General features: G+C 31.8%; 2 protein-coding genes across 6 annotated transcripts in view; one reads left to right on the top strand and one right to left on the bottom strand.

Annotated features, from left to right (window-relative positions):
- The window catches only part of RhoGAP5A (Rho GTPase activating protein at 5A), a 34,096-nt gene extending 8,723 nt beyond the window's left edge, over positions 1-25,373 (bottom strand). The window contains exons 1-5 of one of the 2 annotated variants that reach the window (XM_075374930.1): positions 25,237-25,373; positions 24,475-24,537; positions 23,351-23,552; positions 12,144-12,511; positions 6,167-6,418 (exon numbers count right to left, since the gene is read on the bottom strand). In XM_075374930.1, coding sequence (XP_075231045.1) covers positions 6,167-6,418; positions 12,144-12,511; positions 23,351-23,552; positions 24,475-24,537; positions 25,237-25,261 — 910 coding nt within the window. In that variant the 5' untranslated portion in view covers positions 25,262-25,373. The remainder of the gene's footprint in view (positions 1-6,166; positions 6,419-12,143; positions 12,512-23,350; positions 23,553-24,474; positions 24,538-25,236) is intronic. The other variant, XM_075374931.1, reaches the window with a different exon arrangement.
- A 250-nt stretch (positions 25,374-25,623) lies between these two features.
- LOC142329952 (uncharacterized) overlaps positions 25,624-25,838 on the top strand; it is a 111,639-nt gene continuing 111,424 nt past the window's right edge. For all 4 annotated transcript variants that reach the window (XR_012757636.1, XR_012757637.1, XM_075374932.1 and 1 more), the window contains exon 1: positions 25,624-25,756. Coding sequence is in view for 2 of the 4 variants with exons in the window: in XM_075374932.1 (XP_075231047.1) it covers positions 25,714-25,756 (43 nt within the window). In the remaining 2 variants the exon portion in view is untranslated. The remainder of the gene's footprint in view (positions 25,757-25,838) is intronic.

Here is a 25,838-nt window from a genome sequence, read left to right as displayed (position 1 = left end):
CTAGAGATTTTAGTTTAATTTTTCACAGCTATCCAAATAGGGAGTATGTCCTGCTTCTATGGTATCTGATCATAACTGTCCACTAACTCTTATAAGACTTAATCCAGTTTTAAAAATAAATAACAAAACCAGTTTTCTGTTTATTCCTTTAAATTAATTTATTACTTAGATTAACTCTAGAAGCAGCAATAGGAATGTGTTAAACTATATTTATTGAATTTTGCATGTTTTTATAATTAGCTTTGATAATTTTTGGATATAAACATAAATGAGAGAATTATTTATAATTTTAAGCTAATTACTTGATTATTTTACGATTATGTAAATATATATCAATTTTATTAAATTTAAGTGCTAAAAATGTTTTTAGAATAAAAAGTTGTTCCACAAAAGTACAAAAAAAAAACAAAAAAACATTTTATCTAGTAAGGTGCTTTCCTAAAAATTCAAACATTTAGCAGTATATAAAAAAACTGATTATAATAAATTAAAAGGACAAGATTTTTGTGAAGACATTCCTTTTTCTAAAGTCTAAGTTTATTTTTTTTTCCAGTGGGCTTACTTTATGCAGTTATACATTTTTATAACACATTCAGCATAAAAACCTCTTACTGTTGTAAAAAAAAAAAATCATCGAAAATGCATTCAGAACTAGTATCCAATTCATAACTTGAATTGCTGTCGATCACGATCATCTTTGCTAATGTTAAAAAAAATCTGATCACTTTCACTATTGTTCCTTACACTATTTTAAGAATAAAAAATAAGAAAAACATAATTTAGTAACATGCAAACTCAAAGACAACTCGTAAAAAAATAGAGGTTTTATCCACAGTAACATTTTCAAAACAGTAAATTACATATAATTTGATATAATTAAGTTTAATCCAAGCAAAAAATAATAAAAAGATACTCTAGAAAATCTTCTGATGTTTTCCAATACTGTTAGTTATAGAAAAAAATATAAAGAAATGTTGATTTTCTGACAGCTGGATTTTGAAGTGTAGTCTATCTATTGAAACTTTAACAGCTGCCACTTTTAAGATTAAATGGTACAACATTTATATATAAGCAATACACACTTCAAGCAATATACACTTCAATAAATTACACAAGCCTGCAATGGTTGTGTTTTATAATTTTCGATAATTGATTCTTATGTATTTTTTAGCACTGAATCTGGAATTTCATTCTTTTCCATTACTTCAGGATTTTTTGCAAATTGCAAATCTGAAAATAATCTTCATTCTTTTCCATCATGTCAAGATTTTTTGCAAATTGCAAATTTCACAGTAAAATGTTGAAAAATTGCGAAAATGTAATACATAAAATAGATATAAATTTTTTTTTAATAATAAATTAATATAATATATTCACTTTTTTGGCTTATACTATGCATTCTTATACAGGTGTCCCATATAAAACGCAACCCATCAATCACTCATCCATGAAATTTCAAAAGTCAAGCTTACTACCTTACTCTTTACTGAAATGGACTCGTCCAACATCTGAACATCGCGGCGACGCAGTAGAACACTACCGATAGTAACAACAATGCAATCATAACGTTCAGTGTATTGCTAGAGACAAGATGGTGTTTTCGCTAGATGAACGTGTTTTCATTGTCGAGTCGTACTTCAGTATGAAATCAGTGGTTGCAGTGCAAGATCTGATTCGCCAGATAAACCAGCTCCTAACAAAACATCAGTATTAAGGTTAGTTGCAAAATTTAGAGAGACTGGTTCTGTTAATAACAAGGAACACAAAAGATCTGCGTCAGTGTTGAATACAGATACAGTCACTGAAATCACAGACCGATTACTCGCCTCGCCAAATAAATCGATCAGGCGTTTGTCTGCTGAAATTAGTTTGTCTAAATCAACTGTTCATCGGGCGACCAAACAATTACAATTACGACCTTATCGCATTCAAACGGTTCATCGGCTTCTTGAGCCCAACAAAGAAAAACAGCTACAATACTGTCAATGGTTTCGTCGATTTCTGCGTGAGAGAATTAATGTTATGGATTCGTTATTTTTCACAGATGAAGCACGGTTTCATTTGGATGGCTATGTAAACAGCCAAAACAGTAGAATTTGGAGTGCTGAAAATCCCCACGTTCATCATGAAAAACAATTACACCCGCAGAAGTTGGGCGTGTGGTGTGCAATATCAACGAAGAAAATAATCGGTCCTATTTTTTTCGAGCACACCATTAATGCAGAACGATATCAGGATATTTTATTTCAGTTCATTGCACTCTTGGAAGAGGAAGACAGACACTGCTGGCTACAACATGACGGTGCGACATCGCACTATGCAGGTTCAACTTCTGATTTTGTTGAGGAATTCTTTGGTAATCGTGTTTTCGGTCGAGGCTTGTGACCACCCAGATTTGACTGTGGTGGATTTTTTTCTACGGGGTTATCTCAAAGAAAAAGCCTACAGCAACAAGCCACGAACACTTGAACAATTGAAAGTCAATATTGAACAAGCTGTAATAAATATCCAGCAACAAACTTTGAAAAAAGTTGCAAGAAACGCTCTAAAAAGAATTGAAGCTTGTATTCAAGAAGATGGCGGCCACTTCCAACATTTACTCTAAATGTAAGGTAAATGATGGTAATATTTTAAAAAAATTACATTTACATTTACATGTGCCTTTTTATTATTTCAATACCTACCAATATAAGGTTGGGTTGCATTTTATATGGGACACCCTGTAGTTAAACAGTTGCATGGTCTGAAGAGGTGGGCAGGGGGGTCATTGACACCTTAATTTCTAATGAAAATTACCACACAATAAACCTAATTTCTATTATAGTCATTTCTAAATAAATTTATTTTTATTTATTTAATTAATTTTTGAGGTATGTCATGCCTTTGGACACCACTCCCATTCTTCAACCATCCTTAATGACGAAGTATGTAAAATACTTACAATTTTATTTCTTGTGTTGAAGTTTCTTTGGACAGTTTATACTCTGCTTCGCACTTTTCCTTCTATGTTCTTTATAGGGTTCATCTCTGTGTAACATCCAGAAATAGTCTGCCATCATCACAGAAGTCAATTTTCCTTGATACCTCCTTTTCATTTCTTTCATGTCCTGCTGAAACCTCTCACCCATTTCTTCACTAATGACACCCAGATTTTTAGAAAAATAGTTCACATGTGAATTTAGGAAGTGAACCTTCAAGCTCATGGAGCAGCATGTTCTCAACAATTGATTTGGAGTTCAGATCCTTCTTATTGCCCAGAAACTTGGGCACTATGTCTTTAAAGGCTCCCCAGACTTCTTTTTCTACAACATCCATTTTTCTCTCAAAATTACCATCTTTGAGAAGTTTTCTAATGTCAGGACCAGTAAAGACACTCTCTTTTAGTTTGGCAGTTGATAAGGCTGGAAATTCGTGACAGATATATTTAAAACATTTACATTCTTTTGGTAAGGCATTGACAATGGCTTTGGAAAGGCTTTCATTAAGCCTAACTTGATGTGCAGAGGCAGAAGGAGAACTTTATTCGGACCTAAGAGAGCTTTTCGAAGCAAATGAAGACCTTCTTGGCCAATCTTTCCTTATCCAATGATTTTCTCTGTGTCTGCAAATCCATTCATATAAAAAACAAGGAATCTTTGTATACCCTCCTTGCTGTTCTGGGAGCATCGATATTATTTTGAGATTTCAGCACATAATCCATTTATGATTGTTGTATTCAATTTTATCAAGAATGAATTCAAAATTTTCGTAACCCTCTTTTAAATGGACAGAATGTCCAATGGGTATTGACAGATACGTATTCCCATTGTGAAGAAGGCCAACATTGATGCTTCCTTTGGAAGAATCCATGAACAGTCTCTGATCGGTTCTTTCGTACATCAGTGCAGAAGACTAATATTTTCTGAAAAATATGGTCGAAAATCCTTTTCTCTGAACCTGAACCAGGAAAATGAGGTTCCAGCTATGAGCAGGTTCTTCTCTTTAAGCCTCGAAACAAGTGATTCTGAATTTTCTTTGGTCAGATGTAAGTCTCTAACCAAATCTTTTAGTTCAGACTGAGAATAAAGCTCTGATGTACAGCTATCCTTGGGTTCATACTCCTCGATGTTATCTTCATTTAAATCACTTGTGAAACCGTCTATTTCAGGTAAATTTTTGTTTATTCACTGTTATGTCTGGACTATACAGAACCGGGCATAAATCAGATGGCATATTTGGATAGACAATTTTTTTTTATTCTTCAAATTGAAACCATGAATACCAGTTGAACAAAAGTAATAATAATTGGTGTGATTTTGTGGCTCTTGTTACACCACTGGAACTCCAAATCTGAAACCTTTTTGTTCACCTTTTGACCACCATCTGTACTTCAACACATGCGTAGTAAATGTAGTGGGGTGCCCAAGGTTTGACTTGATCTCCAATTTTCACTCCGAAATACGTGTCAAACGAAGCTTGTTATATTTTTTTTTGCCTTTCCACCATTAACTCGCCACAAGTGTAACAAAAAGAACTGCAGAATTTTTGCAGCCTCTTGAAGCCATTTTGAAAACAGGAAGTTTGCTTTATGGCCTGAAAATATATTTGCCACCAACAAAAGCATGGTTGATCACGCAGGACGGAAAAACTCTATGTATGCTGATGGTTGAAACAGCACCGATAGTAGTTACACGGTACATGAGTGGCATTGATAGCTGCCAATAAACATATTACATCTTGTTAAGTCTTATCACACCGGTCAGCCAAGTTCTCCCACCGTCTTGTTATCTTCAATCCAAACCCTCCCCCACCCACCTCTTTAGGACACTCAACCGTTTAATAATAAAAATGCATAGTATATGCCAAAAAAGTGATTATATTAATTTATCATTAAAAAAAAAAGATTTATGTATATTTATAGTTATCACATTTTCACAATATTTCAACTTTACAAATTTTAATACCTGTGATTTGCAAAAAATCCTGACTAGATGTAAAACGATGAAGGTGCTTTGGATTCAGTGCTAAAAAATATATAGGAATCAATCATCAAAAGTTAAAAAACGTTCCACAACCCAAATTTTGCAGGCTTGTGCTATTTATTCATTTACTAAATTAATTATCACCAAGTTAAAATTATTTCATTTTTTCTTTATAAGACAAATTAAATTTTTAGTGGGTGAAAAGTGAGACAAGACCAGAATCTGAACCCAGATTTCCTAATGAAAGATAGAGATGCCACCATTCCGCTACGGTGATCGGAACAAAATTAGGGTTACCAGAAAATCGCTTAATGTGAATATTTCTATATTAAACATAAATGATAAATTCAGAAAAATATTCAAATTTATACTATTATTCAAAACTGTTATTGATCACTGATACACATCATGAAAATTGGCCTTCTGTCACATAAAATAACAAAACAAACATGTAATTCAGCTTTTAGAATATTCCTTACAATATTTTCAATTAAGACATTATTTAAAAATTGAATAGCTTTAATATTTTTGTATGTTTTGTGAAAAAAATTCATATAATTTGCAATATCAAAAGTGAAGAAATTGTGAATCTATCTATAGTTAATACTATTATATTAATATTTAAAAGGTCTCTGATTATGTGATGTAATTTATTATAAAAGGTCAGATCAGTGAAAATTAGATAACTAGAAAGTTTATCATGAAAATGCCCCAGCCATCGTAGATTCACTCCTGTTCTTTCATTGAAAGGTTTTTAATTAAATTTCTAATTTCCAAATTCACTAAGAAGTACTTTAATCTCCACATATAGCTCCCTGTAATTTCTGGTTATTCCACAAACTGAGAAAACTGCATTTAAGAGTTGCAGTTTGAGAGCTCAGAAGACTATTATGAAAGATGTGATGATGAAGTTAAATACCACTTCTTAAATAAAAATTCAGGACATGTTGTGAACATTGGAAAAAGTACTACTTGGACAAGTGTATCAAGTAAAAAGAATAATACTTTAAAGGAGATAAATGCTACAACTACACATGCGATATTTTTCTCATGACCTAAGGTCGAATACTTTTAGAACAGACCTCAGAATCTATAACAACATTAAATTCAAATGAAATGGTTTAATGTTTAAAAGATAGCAGTGGTGTAAGTCTATTCTTAAAAAATTGACTTGTTTCAATTCCGAAATAGAGTTATAAAATCACCTCTATCAAATGCCATTCGAAGTGAATCCATTTCTTCAGCAAAACCAGATACTCTATATATCCCTTCAGTGTCTAATCCGCGAGCTTCAACTTCTTTAACACATTTATCAACAACAAATGGTCGAGCAGTTCTATGAACTTTAACGAGTGATGTTAAATCTATGCCAAATACTCCTCTCATCTGTTTTAAGTCTGGGCAACAGTCAGCAGGAAGTTTCTCCCCACACTTCACGTGAGCACTAAATCCACAATCTGTAATAATTTATAACAAAAGTAACCAACAAATTTTATTTTTAATCTAGAACAACATTTTTTGGTTTAAAAATGATCTTTTTGAAAGAAATAAAACTGATTTTTCAAAAATTCACTGGAAGTAAAACTTTTTCAATTCTTTAAATTTCAATTTTTAAAAGTTTGTGCCAAATTAAAAGTAATTGACTGCTTACAAACCCATAACTTGGTGTCAACTTCAAAAAATAAAAATTTAAAAACCGAAAAGAATTTTTTAAATTCTAAACCTTGTCTCACAAAACCGTGCAGGTTTTATAAATTCAGCATGTATGAGTAATATCTCAGTAGTTTAGGCTGAGTCATTCTGTCACTCCCACGTGCAAGTTCAATTATTTATGCATATAATAATGTACTGTAAGCTATCACTTGTCCGGTGTTGTGGTAGGCCGATGATAAGTAATTAAAAAATTTTGTTGAATCTTTGCAGTTGATGTTTAATAATGATAACATCATTTGTAATGCTTCACACTGTTACTCAGTTCAGTGAAAAAAAGTATTTCAGTTGATGTTATCATGTAGTATGATACAATACAATTTATTATTCATTTTTATAAGTTTTATTCACTAATATTTTCATTAATTTTAATTTACTTTCTGTCGTTAAACATAAACTGGAAAAATCCTAAGTAGTGTTAAAACAAGATAACTCTGAACCTGCAGTCAGTGACATCGCTCAGAAAGCAAGCAAACAGGCGTTAATGAAAAAACGATTTTACTACAACCACTATCAGAAAAAAAATTGATTTATTTTATTTCAATAAACAGCTTCCTAACTTTAACAAAATACTAAGTGTTGTGAATATTTTGACGTGCTGAATTTTTCAAAAAAATACATTATATAGTGCTTTAAATCAATAAATTTTCGTTTCATGTCGAGAAAAAATGTTTCTTTATTGATTGAATGCAAATATATTATTTCATGGTAAGAAATATTTAAGAGAAATTAAGTAATTTCAAGGAGAAAGTAAGACTATTATCTAGATGAAACTAAGGTTAATGTGGGACAACTAAAGGAAAAGATAAGGGTGGATAAATAAAGTAAGCACAAAAGATGCTTTTATGAAAAGTTTGTTAACTAGGAACAAAACCCAGCAGGAAAAGGTAAACAATTAATAGTAATGCATGTAGGAAGTTAAAATGGGTTTCTGAATGGTGGTTTATGGGTATTTGAATCCAGATCTTCCCAAGACTATATCACGATGAAATAAATGGTAACAATTTTATGCAGTGGTTTAAAAAAATTCAATTTGCTGCTGAAGAATCTGTCACAGAAATGGATAATGTGCTGTACCATTGCCTGAAAAAATTTCATTAGCTTTGACTGAAAATCAGAAATTGACAAATGGTTAAAACTGAAGAAAATCACCTATATTTTAGACATGTTAAAAGTAGTAAAATCAGTTAACAAAATATATTCATTATAAAGTCGATGAAATTGAAAAATAAAAAAAATTGTCCCATGTGTCTTTTTCCACACCATTGCAAATTTTAACCTGATAGAATTGATATGGGCACAAGTCAAAGGCTACAGTGGGAGTAATACACATTTAAGTTAAGTGATTAAAAAACTTATAGATAGATGTTAACAAAATAGATGCAAATGCTTGGAAAAATTGTATTCAACATGTAATTAAAGAAGAAAAAAGTATGGGAAAAAGCCAGGCGATACTGGAAGGTATCAGATAGATTATATCATGGTTAAGCAAAGATTTAGAAATCAACTCGTTGACTGCAAAACTTACCCTGGAGCAGACATTGATAGCGACCATAATTTGGTGATAATGAAATGTAGATTGGGGTTTAAAAACCTGAAGAAAAGTTGTCAGATGAATCGGTGGAATTTAGAGAAGCTTGAGGAAGAGGAGGTAAAGAAGATTTTTGAGGAGGACATCGCAAGAGGTCTGAGTAAAAAAGATATGGTAGAAAATGTAGAAGAAGAATGGGAGAATGTTAAAAAGGAAATTCTTAAATCAGCTGAAGCAAACTTAGGCGGAATAAAGAGAACTGGTAGAAAACCTTGGGTTTCAGACGATATATTGCAGCTGATGGATGAACGTAGAAAATATAAGAATGCTAATGATGAAGAAAGTAAAAGGAACTATCGGCAATTAAGAAATGCTATAAATAGGAAATGCAAACTGGCGAAAGAAGAGTGGATTAAAGAAAAGTGTTCAGAAGTGGAAAGAGAAATGAACATTGGTAAAATTGACGGAGCATACAGGAAAGTTAAGGAAAATTTTGGGGTACATAAATTAAAATCTAATAATGTGTTAAACAAAGATGGTACACCAATATATAATACGAAAGGTAAAGTCGATAGATGGGTGGAATATATTGAAGAGTTATACGGAGGAAATGAATTAGAAAATGGTGTTATAGAGGAAGTTGAGGAGGATGAAATGGGAGAAACAATACTGAGATCTGAATTTAAGAGAGCATTAAAAGATTTAAATGGCAGAAAGGCTCCTGGAATAGACGGAATACCTGTAGAATTACTGCGCAGTGCAGGTGAGGAAGCGATTGATAGATTATACAAACTGGTGTGTAATATTTATGAAAAAGGGGAATTTCCGTCAGACTTCAAAAAAAGTGTTATAGTTATGATACCAAAGAAAGCAGGGGCAGATAAATGTGAAGAATACAGAACAATTAGTTTAACTAGTCATGCATCAAAAATCTTAACTAGAATTTTATACAGAAGAATTGAGAGGAGAGTGGAAGAAGTGTTAGGAGAAGACCAATTTGGTTTCAGGAAAAGTGTAGGGACAAGGGAAGCAATTTTAGGCCTCAGATTAATAGTAGAAGGAAGATTAAAGAAAAACAAACCAACATACTTGGCGTTTATAGACCTAGAAAAGGCTTTCGATAACGTAGATTGGAATAAAATGTTCAGCATTTTAAAAAAATTAGGGTTCAAATACAGAGATAGAAGAACAATTGCTAACATGTACAGGAACCAAACAGCAACAATAACAATTGAAGAACATAAGAAAGAAGCCCTAATAAGAAAGGGAGTCCGACAAGGATGTTCCCTATCTCCGTTACTTTTTAATCTTTACATGGAACTAGCAGTTAATGATATTAAAGAACAATTTAGATTCGGAGTAACAGTACAAGGTGAAAAGATAAAGATGCTACGATTTGCTGATGATATAGTAATTCTAGCCGAGAGTAAAAAGGATTTAGAAGAAACAATGAATGGCATAGATGAAGTCCTACGCAAGAACTATCGCATGAAAATAAACAAGAACAAAACAAAAGTAATGAAATGTAGTAGAAATAACAAAGATGGAACCCTGAATGTGAAAATAGGAGGAGAAAAGATTATGGAGGTAGAAGAATTTTGTTATTTGGGAAGTAAAATTACTAAAGATGGACGAAGCAGGAGCGATATAAAATGCCGAATAGCACAAGCTAAACGAGCCTTCAGTAAGAAATATAATTTGTTTACATCAAAAATGAATTTAAATGTCAGGAAAAGATTTTTGAAAGTGTATGTTTGGAGTGTCGCTTTATATGGAAGTGAAACTTGGACAATCGGAGTATCTGAGAAGAAAAGATTAGAAGCTTTTGAAATGTGGTGCTATAGGAGAATGTTAAAAATCAGATGGGTGGATAAAGTGACAAATGAAGAGGTATTGCGGCAAATAGATGAAGAAAGAAGCATTTGGAAGAATATAGTTAAAAGAAGAGACAGACTTATAGGCCACATACTAAGGCATCCTGGAATAGTCGCTTTAATATTGGAAGGACAGGTAGAAGGGAAAAATTGTGTAGGCAGGCCACGTTTGGAGTATGTAAAACAAATTGTTGGGGATGTAGGATGTAGAGGGTATACTGAAATGAAACGACTAGCACTAGATAGGGAATCTTGGAGAGCTGCATCAAACCAGTCAAATGACTGAAGACAAAAAAAAAAAAAAAAAGTATGGGAAGTGGACAATTTGTGTGAAAATATTATTGAAGATAAATTTTGGAAATGACAATAGTTAAACAAACAGCAGCTTTTTGGGCATTAAAGAAACACACAGAGGTAACAAATATTTTTTTCTATGTTACTTGAAATTTTTTGTTTTTAAGGTAAATATATCGTTTATCACATTTTTCTAATTTTTTTAATTATTTTTTTACTTCATTATTATGTTAAAAATAAGGAGAAGTGTTTTTTTCTTGGAGGAATAATTTTAGAATAATTTTACTCTATATATTTTGGTTTGTTGCATGGTTTTATAAGACAAGATTTAATGCATTTTTGATGTCAAATTTACTTTTTTTTAAAGTTAATTTTTTTCTATAACTTTTGGTTTTATTTTTATTTAAAATATTGACAGGCCAACAAAAAAATATTGCCCATATGTAAAAGAGAAACGTAAGAACTCAGTTTTTTTAAAGAATAAGAAAAGGTATATAGAGAAACAAGTGACTACTACTGAATGAGAGAGAATTATTTAGAAATGCAAGAAAATTTTTTACACTCGGCCAAAAATATACTGTTGTATATCAGCATGCCAAACCTACTGAAGTGCTATGATATTCAGCCCTGCAAGGGATCCTTTACTCTGTCTGACACATGGGTGCCTGCTATAAGTACATATTGAACATCAGAGAAACCAACTCTTGTCTTATGTACCCAATATACTTAACATGTGTCACAGCCAATAATAAAATGCAAGGTGGAAGGGTAAATAATAAATTAATATGCCCCATTCTGTTGTAATACAGTACTCTTTTTTCCAAGTGATTTTGAAATGAAGATGAATGTTAGGAAAACATAATTAATGAGGATAAGATACAATAAGCCAACAAACGTCTGTACAAAACAAGATAAAATTAACTAATATAACAGTACAGTTACTTTATTTTTGTTTTAACAGAAAATAACAAAAGTGAAGATGAAATAAAAACAAGAATAGTGGTACCTAAAGAACCATTTTATAGAAAGAAATAGTTATTATGTAAGAAGATGGAGTTAGACTTGAAAAAGCATCTTGTTTACGAGTTAGTTTGGAGTGAAAAACAAGAATAGTGGTACCTAAAGAACCATTTTATAGCAAGAAATAGTTATTATGTAAGAAGATGGAGTTAGACTTGAAAAAGCATCTTGTTTACGAGTTAGTATGGAGTGAACTTCTGTATTGATATGAAACAAAGGGAGTAGTAACACAAAAGGCTGGAGACATTTGAAGTATGGGCATGGAAGAGACTGGAGAAGATTAAATGGACAAAGAGGAAAATGAAGAAGTAACTGGCGACAACATATCATTAGAGGAGGATGATTAAAACAGTGCAAGAAGGATCAGAAGGAAGATGTAAAAAAGTGAGGTTAGAAAAGAGTAAAAATGATATATGATCTAAAAGAATATTGGAACTGTCATGACCTTAAAAGTTATACAGGAATAAAGAAGAATGAAGAAAACACAGTGTAAGTTATTTGCCTCAGAGCAGATAACCATTAAAATTATGTTATACTGTTCTATTCTATAACAAAAATCGGTTTTATAAGAACATAATGTGGTAAATGTGTATTATCAATGGAAATTATGAGAGCACTTTAAAATTAAATTAAATTAAACGAAAAAAGAAAACATTCTAAAAAAAACTGACTTAAAACATAACTAAAAATAAGCAATTTTTTTTCAAAATGCATAAAATATTTCATAAATTATATAAAAAGTGGCGTCCTTACCTTCACATTTAACTCCCTGAGCAGTAAAACCCCATAAAAAATTTCCACAAAATTCACACCAATTAAGACCTTTAAAATTATGTACTTTAAAATTATGAGGTTTATCATAATCAACAGGTCCATTATTATCCTGAATAACCTGATCTTTTGTTTTCCTTTTTAATCTATTTAATGTTAAATATGCTGGGCTCTTTTCATATTGAGCTAAATCTGACATAAGTGCTATATATGGACCGGCTTCACATTCAATATACATTGTAACTAAACCATGTGCTACCAGTTCTGTCAAGCTATCAAATTTTCTATCACCAACATAGTGCTGCCCGTTATCATAATATAACTTATAATGCTTCACTTTTCCATTAAACCTAAAATAAAAGATAAAACTATTTAATTTATCACCAATTAATGTGAATAAATCAACAATAAACTTTTTAAAGAAAATATAGATCTTACATAAATGTCAATACATCAACTTCTAATTTAAAAATACATAATCTTTACAATAAAATAAATGGTGGGATAAAAACCATTTCCCTACATTCAGATTTAAATTTTGTAACATGTGGGAAATTTTGGTTTTGTAGTTGGTATTAATCAGCTCATAAATTACTATTCATTTGTTAATTAGTTCATTACTAGATATGTATTTTAGAACGATGTTTAAGTACATAAAACAAGAATGAGTTTGCCGACCTCCATGGCTGAGTAGGTAGTGTCTCAGCATGTTAAGCGAAGTCCCAGGTTTGAATCCCGGTCAGGCATGGCATCATTTCATATGCTACCAATTTCCATCGGGCTAACAACCATAGCTGTTGATGCCTGCTCTTTCATAACAAAAAAAAAAGAATGATTTTATATGGTTCGATATTGGTGGAAAATTAATTAGGATAGTATGCTGCTAATCATGAATTCCATACAATATTTCTTAATTTTATTTTGTTTTTTCAGAGTATTATTATTATTATTATTATTATTATTAGCAAATTGGACGAAATGATTCCGGAACCGATTTAAACTTTCTCCATACTTAAAATCTCAATTAAAAAAAATCGGTTTGCGCCTCCACGTTGGTTCGTCTGGATAACCAGTTAGAAACGTGGAGATTTCTACTGGTGAACTAAATCGGAATCACCTCTCTGGATCACATCCAGAGTTGTAACTCGGGAATTTATTCCCACCCAAGGCTGACTTGCCTTTGAAAGTCAAATATGGAAGGTCTTTTAAGAAAAAATCCACCGTCTGGTAAATACCAGAGAAGGCTGCACTCGGATCCGGTGGGCAGCTGCTTAAAAGATAACAATGAATCGGAGCGTTTGGAAACACCCAAAAACAACACAACTTCAAAATTGAGGATAAGACACAAGCAAATAAACTACATTGCCACTCACAACATTAATTCTCTAACTCAACCCGGCAAACTAAAAACTCTAACAGACATAATGGACAAACAAAATATCCTAATCGCAGGACTTCAAGAAATGAGAAACACCGATCGAGAGCCGTTTGAATCTCAGGGTTACAGAATTTACAAAGGAATCCCCGGGAAACGTGTGATGAAGAATTGCCCACAGTTCGGAACAGGATTTGCAATCAATCTTAAAATAATTGACTCAGTCGTAGAATTTAAGTCTTACTCCCCCAGGATTTCAACCTTAACCCTAAAATCAGCCAATAAATTCTACACCATAATAAATGTCCATGCTCCCACCAATGACAAAAACAATCTTAAAAAAGATAGAGAAGAGATGGACAAATTCTGGGAACTTCTTGACCAAACTGCAAACAACATAAATAAGACCCACACGAAGATTTTAATAGGGGACTTTAATGCCCAACTTGGTAAAGAACGAAGATATCGTGATATTATCGGAAAATGGCCTGCCCAAAAGAAAACTAACAAGAACGGCCAAAGACTTGTCGAATTTTGCAGAAACCATAATATGATCTCAAAATCCACCTATTTTATGAGAAAACCAAACAAATTGAAGACTTGGAAACACCCAGATTGGAAAAAAGGAGAATGGCAACTGGATCATGTTTGCATGGACCGGAATTATCACAAGGAGATTTATAATGTAAAAGTCTTGAGAGGAACAGATACTGGATCGGACCATTACTTAATTAAAGTTAAAATAAAATTCACCCCGCATAAAAAGAAAAAATCCCAACCTAAAAACAAAAGAGCTTATGATCCACATAAATTAATAAACAATGCCATCTTTGAAGAAACAACAAAAAAAATCAAATTAACTAATAATTTAAAAGAACTGACATCCCAACTGAAAGAAATAGCTGAAGAACTAGCCCCTATAAACCCAAGACAAAAACACCAATGGTGGAATGAAGAATGTGACAAAGCAGTCAAAGACCGACACCGGGCTTGGATCAACCACCAAACCCAGAAAACTGAAGAATCTAACCATGAATTCACCAAACAAAGGAAAAAACTCAGAAAATTATAAGAGGAACCAAACGACAAGCCCAAAAAAACTTGATTCAGCAAATAGAAGAAAGTTCCAAGAAAACTAATTTCCGAGACTATTATAAAATTTTTGGTCAGGCTCTTCAAAGATATGAACCACCCACCCTTATGCTGAGAGGAAAAAAAGGAAATATGGCCCACACCAATAAAGAAAATGCTGAAATTTTGGCAGAAACCTTCAATAGACTCCTCAACTGTGACGACCCCCCAGAGCTTTTTGAGATTGACACTGAAACTCCAGTTAAAACTTCACCAGTAAATATCAACCCGCCAACAATTCAAGAAGTTCTCGCAGCCTTAAATGAAATAAAAAACTACAAAGCAAGCGGAGAAGACCAGCTTTTCGCAGAACTCTGGAAACACTCATCAGTTTATTCAGTCAAAACTTCCCTACATCTATGCCTCGTGAAAATATGGAACGAAGAAAAACTTCCAGAACACTGGACCACAGCCCTCATCCATCCATTACATAAAAAAGGGGATAAAACTAATCCTGAAAACTACAGAGGCATATCTCTCCTGGATTGCACATACAAAATCCTGTCGAGAATCATATACAACCGATGCAAAGACCAACTTGAACTGGAACTTGGGGAATACCAAGGGGGATTTAGGCCATGGAGAGGTTGCCCGGAGCAAATAATATCCCTAAAACTTATGATGGACTTATATAAAAGACGGAAAAAACAACTAATAATCACCTTCGTCGACTTTAAAAGGGCCTATGATTGTATACACCGACCATCCATGCTGAATATTCTGAGAAACCTGGGCCTTCACCCTAAACTCGTAAACATGATAAAATTAACTTTAACCAATACCCAGTCCAGAGTGAAATTCAGAGGTGAACTCTCTCAACCCTTCTACATAAAAACTGGATTGAGGCAAGGAGACGGCCTCTCACCACTCCTTTTTAACTGCGCCCTTGAATTTGTCATGAGAAAATGGTATGAAATAAATCCCAAAAATATAAAAATGGGTACTAAGAAAAACTCCATCACACTAAATTGCCTAGGATTTGCAGATGACCTCGCTCTTTTAGCAAATAATATTCAAGAAGCCAAAACACAAATCATGAGCCTTCAAAACCTAGCACAAAAGATAGGACTTCATATCTCTTTTGAAAAAACTGAACTAATGGCCATAGATCCTCTGGTAATAGAGCACATTACGGTAAACAATCAGAAAATTAAAATAGTAAAACAATTTAAATATCTAGGGGAAATAATAACTTATAATTTAAATGAAAAAGTGACATGGCAAAACAGGACAAATAAAATGATTAAATCCCAAAAATTAACTTGGTCAACATATAACAAAAAATGCCTTTCTGCTAAAACAAAACTTAAACATTATAAAACTGTAGTACAGCCAGAAGTCACCTACGGAAGCGAGACCCTTTTCAAAATCACTCAGAAAAACCGAATTGAAAAAATTCTGAAAATAGAGAGGAGAATTGTCAGAACGTGTATCAATAAAAAACACCAAAAAGAAGGCCAATGGTGGATTGTGCCAAATGAGGTGGTGTATCGAGAAATAGAGCCTGTTACTGATACTATGCGGAAAAAAAGAATCTCTTTCTTCGGTCATCTCATAAGGACACCGCAAACAAGACTGTCAAGAAATATCATTGAAAAGCTCTGGTTCCAAAAGCTAGAAGTAGGATGGATCAAAGAAATTAGAGAAGATATGAAAGAATTGGGAATTTCCCTGACTGACCTACAGAATAAAACTGGAAAAATTACAAAGCTAAAAGATAAAAGCATTAGATTTAAACAAAAGACAGACAAACGACAAAATACAACGAAGAGGGTGTTTACGGATGAAGAAAAGAAAGCAAGATCTGAACGGATGAAGAAATACTGGGCAGCTCGAAAGAGTAAAATAGCACGCTTTTCTCAGAAAAGATCCAACTAAAATTGACTTAAGTGGTCCCATGTTGGCCGTAAAAGCATAATAATAATAATAATAATAATATTAGCAAATTAAATTCAAAAATAATAATAATATATATATATTTAATAAATAGAGACAATAGGAAATGCCCCAAAAATTTGGAAAAACATTGAGAACTACTAGAAGGAATAACAACGAAAATCCCTGAACATCTCGTTAAAATACTTACTAGTTTGTAATTTTAATGTCCAAATAAGCAAGGAAAAGAAACATAGAACAACTGTGGGAGAATACCCTGTTACAAGAGAACAAATCAAAGAGAGACTAATTTCCTTCTGTAGAATGTTTAACCTAAAACTAATGTCAGCATACTTCAAAGCCTTCCCAAGAAAGAAGAAAACACGAGTCTCCCCAAACTCTAAAATGGGAGAATTCCAAATTGACCATTTAGCAATAAATAACAATTAAAAATTAAAAGGAAATTCTAAATGTTAAAACAAAAGGAAGAATCAACATGGATTCAGATCAATACCTTTTGGAAATAAAACTTAAATTCCAAGCAAATAGATCCAAACTGAGAACGCCAAGAAAACTCGTTTTAAATATGGAAACATTAGGATATAATCAAGAAAAGTATTTGGAACGATTGAACAAACAAGATTAAGGTTAAAGATTGGAAACAAAATTAAAGAAACCCTTACCAAGGCAACGAAAGGAATAGCAGAACCAAACGGAAACTGAGACACAGACAGTGGAATGGAGAATGTGAGATGGGCTGGCAGAGTAGTGGAAACTTAGGCACTCCAACAAAACAGAAGAAAATTGGGATAAATTTAGGAAACAAAGAAAGGAGAAAAAACAATAAGATACACCAAGAGGAAATTCAACAAGACAACTGGAAAAAAATAGAGAAAGACTTCAAGATTCATAACACTAGGAATTTCTACAAGCCCTTCAAAGAAGAATTACAAGAACACCAGCCAGCAAGCTTATGCTTTAAGAAAAGGATCGAAAACTGGCACTCAACAAGGAAAACTGCTAAATACTAGCAGACTATTTCCAAATAATACTACTCAACTGTGACAAACCCAAGAAATAACTTAGGTTCAAAACAAACAAGAACCACAATGAGGAATCAGGACCACCCAAAGAAGAGGAAATCCAATTCAACATAAAAATACTAAAACCAACAAAGCACCAAGAGAAGACAGAATCATGGCAGAAATACTAAAATATGGAGAAAAAACTGTTGTGAAGAAAATACACCACATCTGCAAGGAGAAATGGAAGAAGGAGAAGATACCAGATGACTAGACATGTGCACTCATCCACCTACTGTACCAGAAAAGAAATTTACATCAACAACTATACAGGAATAAATGTTCCTCTTCTTTTATTCCGTAGACTGGAATAAAATGTTCAGCATTTTAAAAAAATTAGGGTTCAAATACAGAGATAGAACAATTGCTAACATTTACAGGAACGAAACAGCAACAGTAATAATTGAAGAACATAAGAAAGAAGCCGTAACAAGAAAGGGAGTCTGACAAGGATGTTCCCTATGCCCGTTACTTTTTAATCTTTACCTACAACTAGCAGTTAATGATGCTAAAGAACAATTTAGATCCGGAGTAACAGTACAAAGTGAAAATATAAAGATGCTACGATTTGCTGATGATATAGTAATTCTAGCTGAGAGTAAAAAGAATTTAGAAGAAACAATGAACGCCATGGATGAAGTCCTACATAAGAACTACCGCACAAAAATAAACAAGAACAAAACAAAAATTATGAAATGTAGTAGAAATAACGAAGATGGACCAGTGAATGTACAAATAAGAAGAGAAAAGATTATGGAGGTAGAAGAATTTTGTTATTTGAGAAGTAGAATTACTCATGATGGATGAAGTAGAAGCAATATAAAATGCCTAATAGCACAGGCGAAACGAGCCTTCAGTCAGAAATATAATTTGTTTACATCAAAAATTAATTTAAATATAAGGAAAAGATATTTGAAAGTATATGTTTGGAGAGTCGCTTTATATGGAAGTGAAACTTGGACGATCGGAGTATCTGAGAAGAAAAGATTAGAAGCTTTTGAAATGTGAAATATTCATAGGAGAATATTAAAAATCAGGTGGGTGGATAAAGTGACAAATGAAGAGGTGTTGCAGCAAATAGATGAAGAAAGAAGCATTTGGAAAAGTATAGTCAAAAGAAGAGACAGACTTATAGGCCACATATTAAGGCATCCTGGAATAGTCGCTTTAATATTGGAAGGGCAGGTAGAAGGAAAAAATTGTGTCAGCAGGCTACGTTTGGAATATGTAAAACAAATTGTTAGGGATGTGATATGTAGGGGGTACACCGAAATGAAGCGACTAGCACTAGATAAGGAATCTTGGAGAGCTGCATCAAACCAGTCAAATGACTGAAGACAAGAAAGAAAAATAACTATAGAGGAATCTAAACTTTTTCTGTAACCTACAAAATTCTATCTAAAGCCCTATTACACAGAGTTGACAAACAAGTAGACTATCTAATAGGAGAATTGAGAAAAGGTAGATACCTACTTGGAACAAATCTCCAGCTTCAAAAACATCTTGAGACTGAGCACTAAGATACACCCTCGCTTTTTTTTTTGTTAAGCCTCCAGAACCACCATAAGGTATTACTTCAGAGGATGAATGAGGATGGTATGTATGAATATAAACGTAATGTAGTCTTGCACAGTTTCAGGTCGATCATTCCAGAGATGTGTGGTTAATACTAAGATGCATCTGATCCCTGTAGAAGACACCCTCTGCCACCAAATTATAAAATTCAATACGAAGTGAAGATACAGGATCCCATGAAAATTGATAATTGGAAATTAATATGTTAAGTTTGAATATTAGATCTTAAATTGAGAACAAAATGACACCTCAGTTGTTTAAATCTGTTAATATAAGCTGAGATATGGCTGAAATTGTTAAAAAGGATTGGAACAATATTGCAGTGTATCATATTTGTGCTTGTTTACATTTCCTTTATTAATTGAATTAAAAATATTAATTTATATTAATAGTAAGTGAAAACAAGCACATAATTAAGATCTAACTTTTACGACTCAATTTTGTGCTTAATGAATCACAGACACAAGAAGGAGGTTGTGGTGAATGGGACTTACTAACCTTGTGGTTCTATCATGGATTAACTGAGGATATTAAAATTGTAGCTGAATGACTATTATTATATGAATGACTATTTTTAATAGCTGTAAATGAGAGTATAACTTTTAAATTGTTCTAATTCAAGTTTATTGATAAATAAAAATTTTTATTAATTTTAAGATCTTTAAGTATGGATGTGTTTGTATATTTGATTGGTTATGGTTGGCGATTTGTAGCATCTTTATTATTCTGAATATATAAATTACCGATACAAAATATTGTCTGATAAATCAACTTTATTTTACTAAAAAACTATATGAAATAGCACCGAATCAAGGTAATTTTACAACAATATCACATTCCACCTCACCTAACCTTCCAACTTATTTTAATAATATTAAAGATGTAAAGAATAAATTCAAGTTCAGTCATCTAAAATTGAGAAGATGAGATGAAAAAAGAAGAAAAAGATATGCTAATCTGAAAATAACCACACAAGCTTAAAATATTTATTTAATAAAACATACGAGGGATGTTCAGAAAGTTCTTTTTCCTGTCAAAGAAAACACAACATTTTTCAGAATTTCAGGAGAAAAAAAATGTTCAATGTAGTCAGTTTGCAATTCTGTACACTTACACCAACAACTTACCAACTTTTTATATCCTCAGTATAATTTCATTTGTTCAACTATTAAAAACTAAGTAGTCGCCTCAGCTTTGATGTCATTGTTTTGAGTGAATCTTTGTCCAATGAGTCATTTATTCAGGTATGTGAAAAGGAAGGAATCATTGGGACCCAAATCTGGTAAATACAGTCAATGTGGAAGGACTTTGAAGCATAGACCATAGATTTTTTATAGCAAAACTTGAGACATGAGTGTGCTCACATTATTGCACAAGTTGAATGGTATGCAGATATTATAGGGTTTTTAAAAACGATTTGGTAATTTATTAAGGATCAGAATGGAAGCATAATAAAATCTTTTTCATAAACCAACACTGTGTTAGGTTCATGAAAATGGCTCTTTATCTGGATTGACAGAGGTGATCACTTTATTCTTATTTTAAGAATAAATGATTACTTTTTTTTAGCAAGGATTGCACATTAGTAAATATAAACATAAAGATAAGTTAACATTTTAATTTTATAATATTGGGCAACACAATTCATACTTATAGGTACCAAACTATGATATAACAGACCGTTTACGTATCTTGAAATCTTTACTGATTTTTTGAGAAAGACGTCATTATACCTTAAAACAATTTATTTTTCAGTAGACCATCACACCCCTATTCAACATTTCAAATGGAAGGGGTAGGGTTGTGACAAATCATTTAGAAGGGCATTGAAAAATAAAAATTTTGATGTAAAAAAAAACTTTGAGGTACAATCTCTTCAAAATGGTAGCCTTTTATTCTTTTTCAAAAGTAGCTTATAACAGATCCCAAATAATGATCTCAAAATGAAAAATAGATAGTTTTGAAATTGGAACAATTGCTTAATTTTATTTTTTTATGTTTAGTGATGTTATTTAGGAGATGAGGTAAATTATTTTTGTAACTAGCTGTGGAAAACATTAATGTCTACAATTTTTGTTACAGTTTCGTTGCTTTAAGTTAAACGGATGTTTTCTAATGAACTTTAAAATCATTATTCATAATCCTGTCCTTTAAATTAAACATTTTTGAGTGCTTTCACAGGGACTTGAGAGTGTAGTGTAGTGATTTCATACCGAAAAAATAATTGTTTTGAGGTAGGAATATTAGCTGAATTCCATTTTTCAACATATAACTGTTGAAAAGTTATTTAAAGGTTGCCATCTTATTTACGCCATGATTGCACTAGTGTTGGAACACTGTTCTAGTAGAGGTTTTCAGGAGAATAAAAAATTATCCTTTCACATAAAATTTGTTTTAACTTAAAGTTTAATCTACGTTTTATTTTAAGATAAAAATATAACCTAAATTATAAAAATCAGACTGTATGAAACTAGTTCTTGCTTTTAGATATCTAAAGGCAAATGGTGACAAAAAAAGTTGCTAAAAATCTAATTCACAAAAAAGAGTTTAACATTTGATATGAAAAAGATAATTTTGCCTTCTTATCAATGTAAATATTGAAATGAATGAGCATTTCTCATAATATTGTCTTGTACCCAGCTGCCTGGTTTCAGCATGTGCCCATGCTGTGAACTTTATTCTCACAGTCTGCTACAATACAAAATAAAATGTTCTTATATTGGAAACTTATGAATGCATCCTTGATAAACACCTGTATATTATGAATGTATACTTCATATAAGCAACTAAGCTGGTGATAAGAGAATTATATCGTTTACAGCATCAAAATTTGTCTTTTACTTAATACTAATTCACATTTGAAGTTTTAACAGAATGTTTATGAATAACTGCAATTTTTCTAAGAGCAACTTTTACAGTTAGTAAATTGGTTAAATTAGCCAAATATATCGATTTAAAAGTAATAAATTGCAGAATAACTTAGAATGGCTGAGGTATTTAGACGTGTAGTTGCCAGTTTTTTACATCTGGATAAATAAACAGGCAATCATTTAATATTCTACAAATCAATAAAAATATCATTATTTTTTATTATGGTAATAAATAAAATATTAGCCTTGCATAACATTATTAAACTACAGTCATATTTATTATTACAGTTAGATGATTATTACAGTTAGATGATTATTACAGTTAGATGATTATTACAGTTAGATGATTATTACAGTTAGATGATTCTGTTACTGATGTAACAGAATCATCTAACAGTCACTTTGGTTATAAATTTGGATGATATCATTCAGGGATGAGTAGTAATAAGCATAATTATTTTTGTTGCTTTTTTCATAAATTACTGTTATGCTTGATATCTTCAGGCAGGATAAACCATTTTTTATAAAATTTTGTATGATGATTTTTAAATATGTTATTGATACAAATTAATTTTGACAATTAGTCGAGGGGGGTGAGAAGATATGGTCACTATGGTTCCATATCACAAAATTTTATTCTTTACAGTTGCTGCCAAGTAACAGCGAGCTTGGAGTGGCGATGATTACTACCCAATGTAGTAGTATCATGTTTATGTTACTAAGAGATGACTAATCATGGTGTGCCAATGTTTTAGAGAACAATAGTATAACAGTGATGGATGGGCTGATCATCCAAGATCGCTATTACGTGGTGGCTACTGTACTTGCGTACTTAATTTTAAGCGTTCCACTTTAAGTCACTTAAAGTACTTTCTGCAATAGTCTGTAGAGAGTGAGGCCCTCACTCAGAAGTCAGTTGAATAACCTTTATGATTTCGCTGGGAAAATTATGCAAAATTTTCCTGGAAATATTTTTTACAAATTACTGGTATTTAACTATCTGTATGTTACTTATAGTTAACGATTAAAAATTCAAGCTTTACTTGTGATGATGAAATGCTGCCATGAAACTAATACCAGATGTGAAATAAACAACACATGGTGATTTATGAAAAACAACAGAGGAATATTTGTACTGTAGGTACACATATTCCTATGGTAATTGTTCTTAAAATAATTGACTAGTAGTTGATATTTACTAACTATTAACCCATCTGTTACAAACTATCAACTACATTATTTATAAAGCATTTTAAAAATATTACAAAATATTTTACCTACTTCAGTGATAATGTATAAATAGGATTTTCTGATGAACCACTTAGTCGTACCAAATAATAACCATCATTAGTCAGGACAGCTGCTGCTTCGTTATGTGACATCGCACCATGAAATGCTGCACCATAATGATTAGGATAACATAGCTGCCGATTTGGACAAAAAACTGCATTTGGTCTTGGAGCTTCTTGCTGTAATTTGTATACTATTGAAAAGAAAAAACCTATTACAAATTATATGAGCTGACATGTACAATTATATTCTATAAAGAATAAAGTATATAAGTAACATATTTCAATAATTTAATATTATTAACGTATCTGGTTTTCACGTAGATATATCACCTTTATATCTGACATACTTTACAATTTATTTTTGTATTACTTACAGAAAAAATGTCAAAAGTTTGATTATTCATGATTCAGGAAGCTTTTTCATCTAAGGGAGAAGAAAAATTACAAATTAACCCATCTTTAAACAACATTAATGACCTCATTTGAGTCAAATTTCTTCCCTAAAAAAATTTCCTTAAAACGACCAAATAGATGGAAGTCAAATGTACAAAATCTTGGCTATGTGAGGAGCAGAGAGGCACATTCACTAGAGCTCTTGTAGTTAAAGTTGGATATGATGGTAGTCATCTGAGAGGACACAAACATATGATAGGGCACTCTCTATAATAATAGAAAACCAGTTGAAATGGATTCCAAAATCAGTGCTGAAAGGTTTTTCTATTATAATACTTATGTAGAAGATCGCCATTTTAGATTACCTCTACAACTAGTCTTTTGAACATCTATTCCATTCTATTTAAAGATTTTAACATAGATTTTAAAAGATAAAATGAATTCTACAATCTGTTCAAATCTTTTAAAATCTATGTTAAAATCTTTAAATAGAATGGAATAGATGTTCAAAAGACTAGTTGTAGAGGTAATCTAAAATGGCGATCTTCTACATAAGTATTATAATAGAAAAACCTTTCAGCACTGATTTTGGAATCCATTTCAACTGGTTTTCTATTATTCAGAAAAAAAACATTTTTTATAGGTAGCAATAATATAATGTAAAACACAAAGTACTTTACTAAGAAGAAAGGTGTACAATCTTTCACTACAATTACTTACGATCAGGTTTCCATACTGGTCCTACTGGAGAAGCACCTTCAGGAGTTTTAGCAGTTGTTAATCCTAGAATAGAAAAAAATTTTAATTAACTTGGACTCTTAAAACTCGATCGAATTAATTCTTGCTGCAACGTTATGATCTCAGATCATCCAATACACAAAAGAATAAAATATATTATGTATTATATTCTAACTGCTTTAAAATAATTATATAAGTATTTGCTATTTCTGATACAGCTTATAAATTGAGCCTTTGTGTAACAGATGAATCTGTCAATTTTTGCAGTAAATTTTACTACAATAACAAATCTAACAATTTATTTCTTAAGTGATAAACAGAGTACATTAATTTACTTCTGGCAAATATTTGAATGAAAATGGCCTAAATTACAAAAAATGAAAAAGTTACCTACTATACTAGGTATTAGAATATTACCTATTCCCGGATTCGGATGATAAAATTATGGTATGGGCAGTTATACTACCTATAATTTTGGGTAGTATAACTTACTTTTTAATGGTTACTAATTAAGTATTTCCACGTGTTCTCAAGTACTGTATAAATTTATTGTTTTTATAACTAAGTCAATAGTTACGGTTAAATAAAATAATTAAAAATTTGACACATTGAGGTTATGTTTACAGACACACAAAATGTTTCAAAGTTTACAGAAAATTCAGATGCACACAGTTGTAGTATTTCTAAAAAATAAATTCACTTATATACATATATTGATAGAGAAGAAAACTGATGAATCCATACCATTTTTTCTTTCGTTTAAATCCATTTCATGTTTTACTAAAGATGGAAATGAATCTTAAAGTTATTTAGATTTAATACATAGCGATTCGAATTAAGCCGCGACTGATAAAAAAATAGTAATATTGTCCTCGTTTATTCAAATATTTTAAATATCGAAAAATGATAATTCTTATCTAACCATAAAAACAAACATCCTGTCGGCAACTGTCAGCCAATGTTTGGCACTGGACAGTACAATCGTAGAAAATATTATATAGCAGAGTGAATTAGAACACGTTAAATAACTAACGCGATTAGTAACGCTCGTTTGAGTGGGGAAGCCTCATACAAGGTTTAGTTTACACGGCCTTTAATGCTGTTTAGTAGTTCGTAGAAACTTAACGCGATAAATTTAAGTGAATTGAACTGTTTTCTGTGTTATAATTATTTGACATCTGCAACCATTTTTCACCGATTTCACTTTCATTTGAAGAAGATATGGCGGAATCCAGTGAGAAACCGAAAGTGATTATTCTAGGAGGTAATTAAAATAATTTATTATAATTTATATTTTGTTTCCTTAATGTTCGAGTTAATGAATCTTGCGGATGTTTTGAACCACT

Source organism: Lycorma delicatula, chromosome 9 (genome assembly GCF_047948215.1).
Source record: "Lycorma delicatula isolate Av1 chromosome 9, ASM4794821v1, whole genome shotgun sequence".
In the NCBI taxonomy this organism is placed as follows: Eukaryota; Metazoa; Arthropoda; class Insecta; order Hemiptera; family Fulgoridae; genus Lycorma; species Lycorma delicatula.
This window is presented reverse-complemented; position numbering and strand designations above follow the sequence as displayed.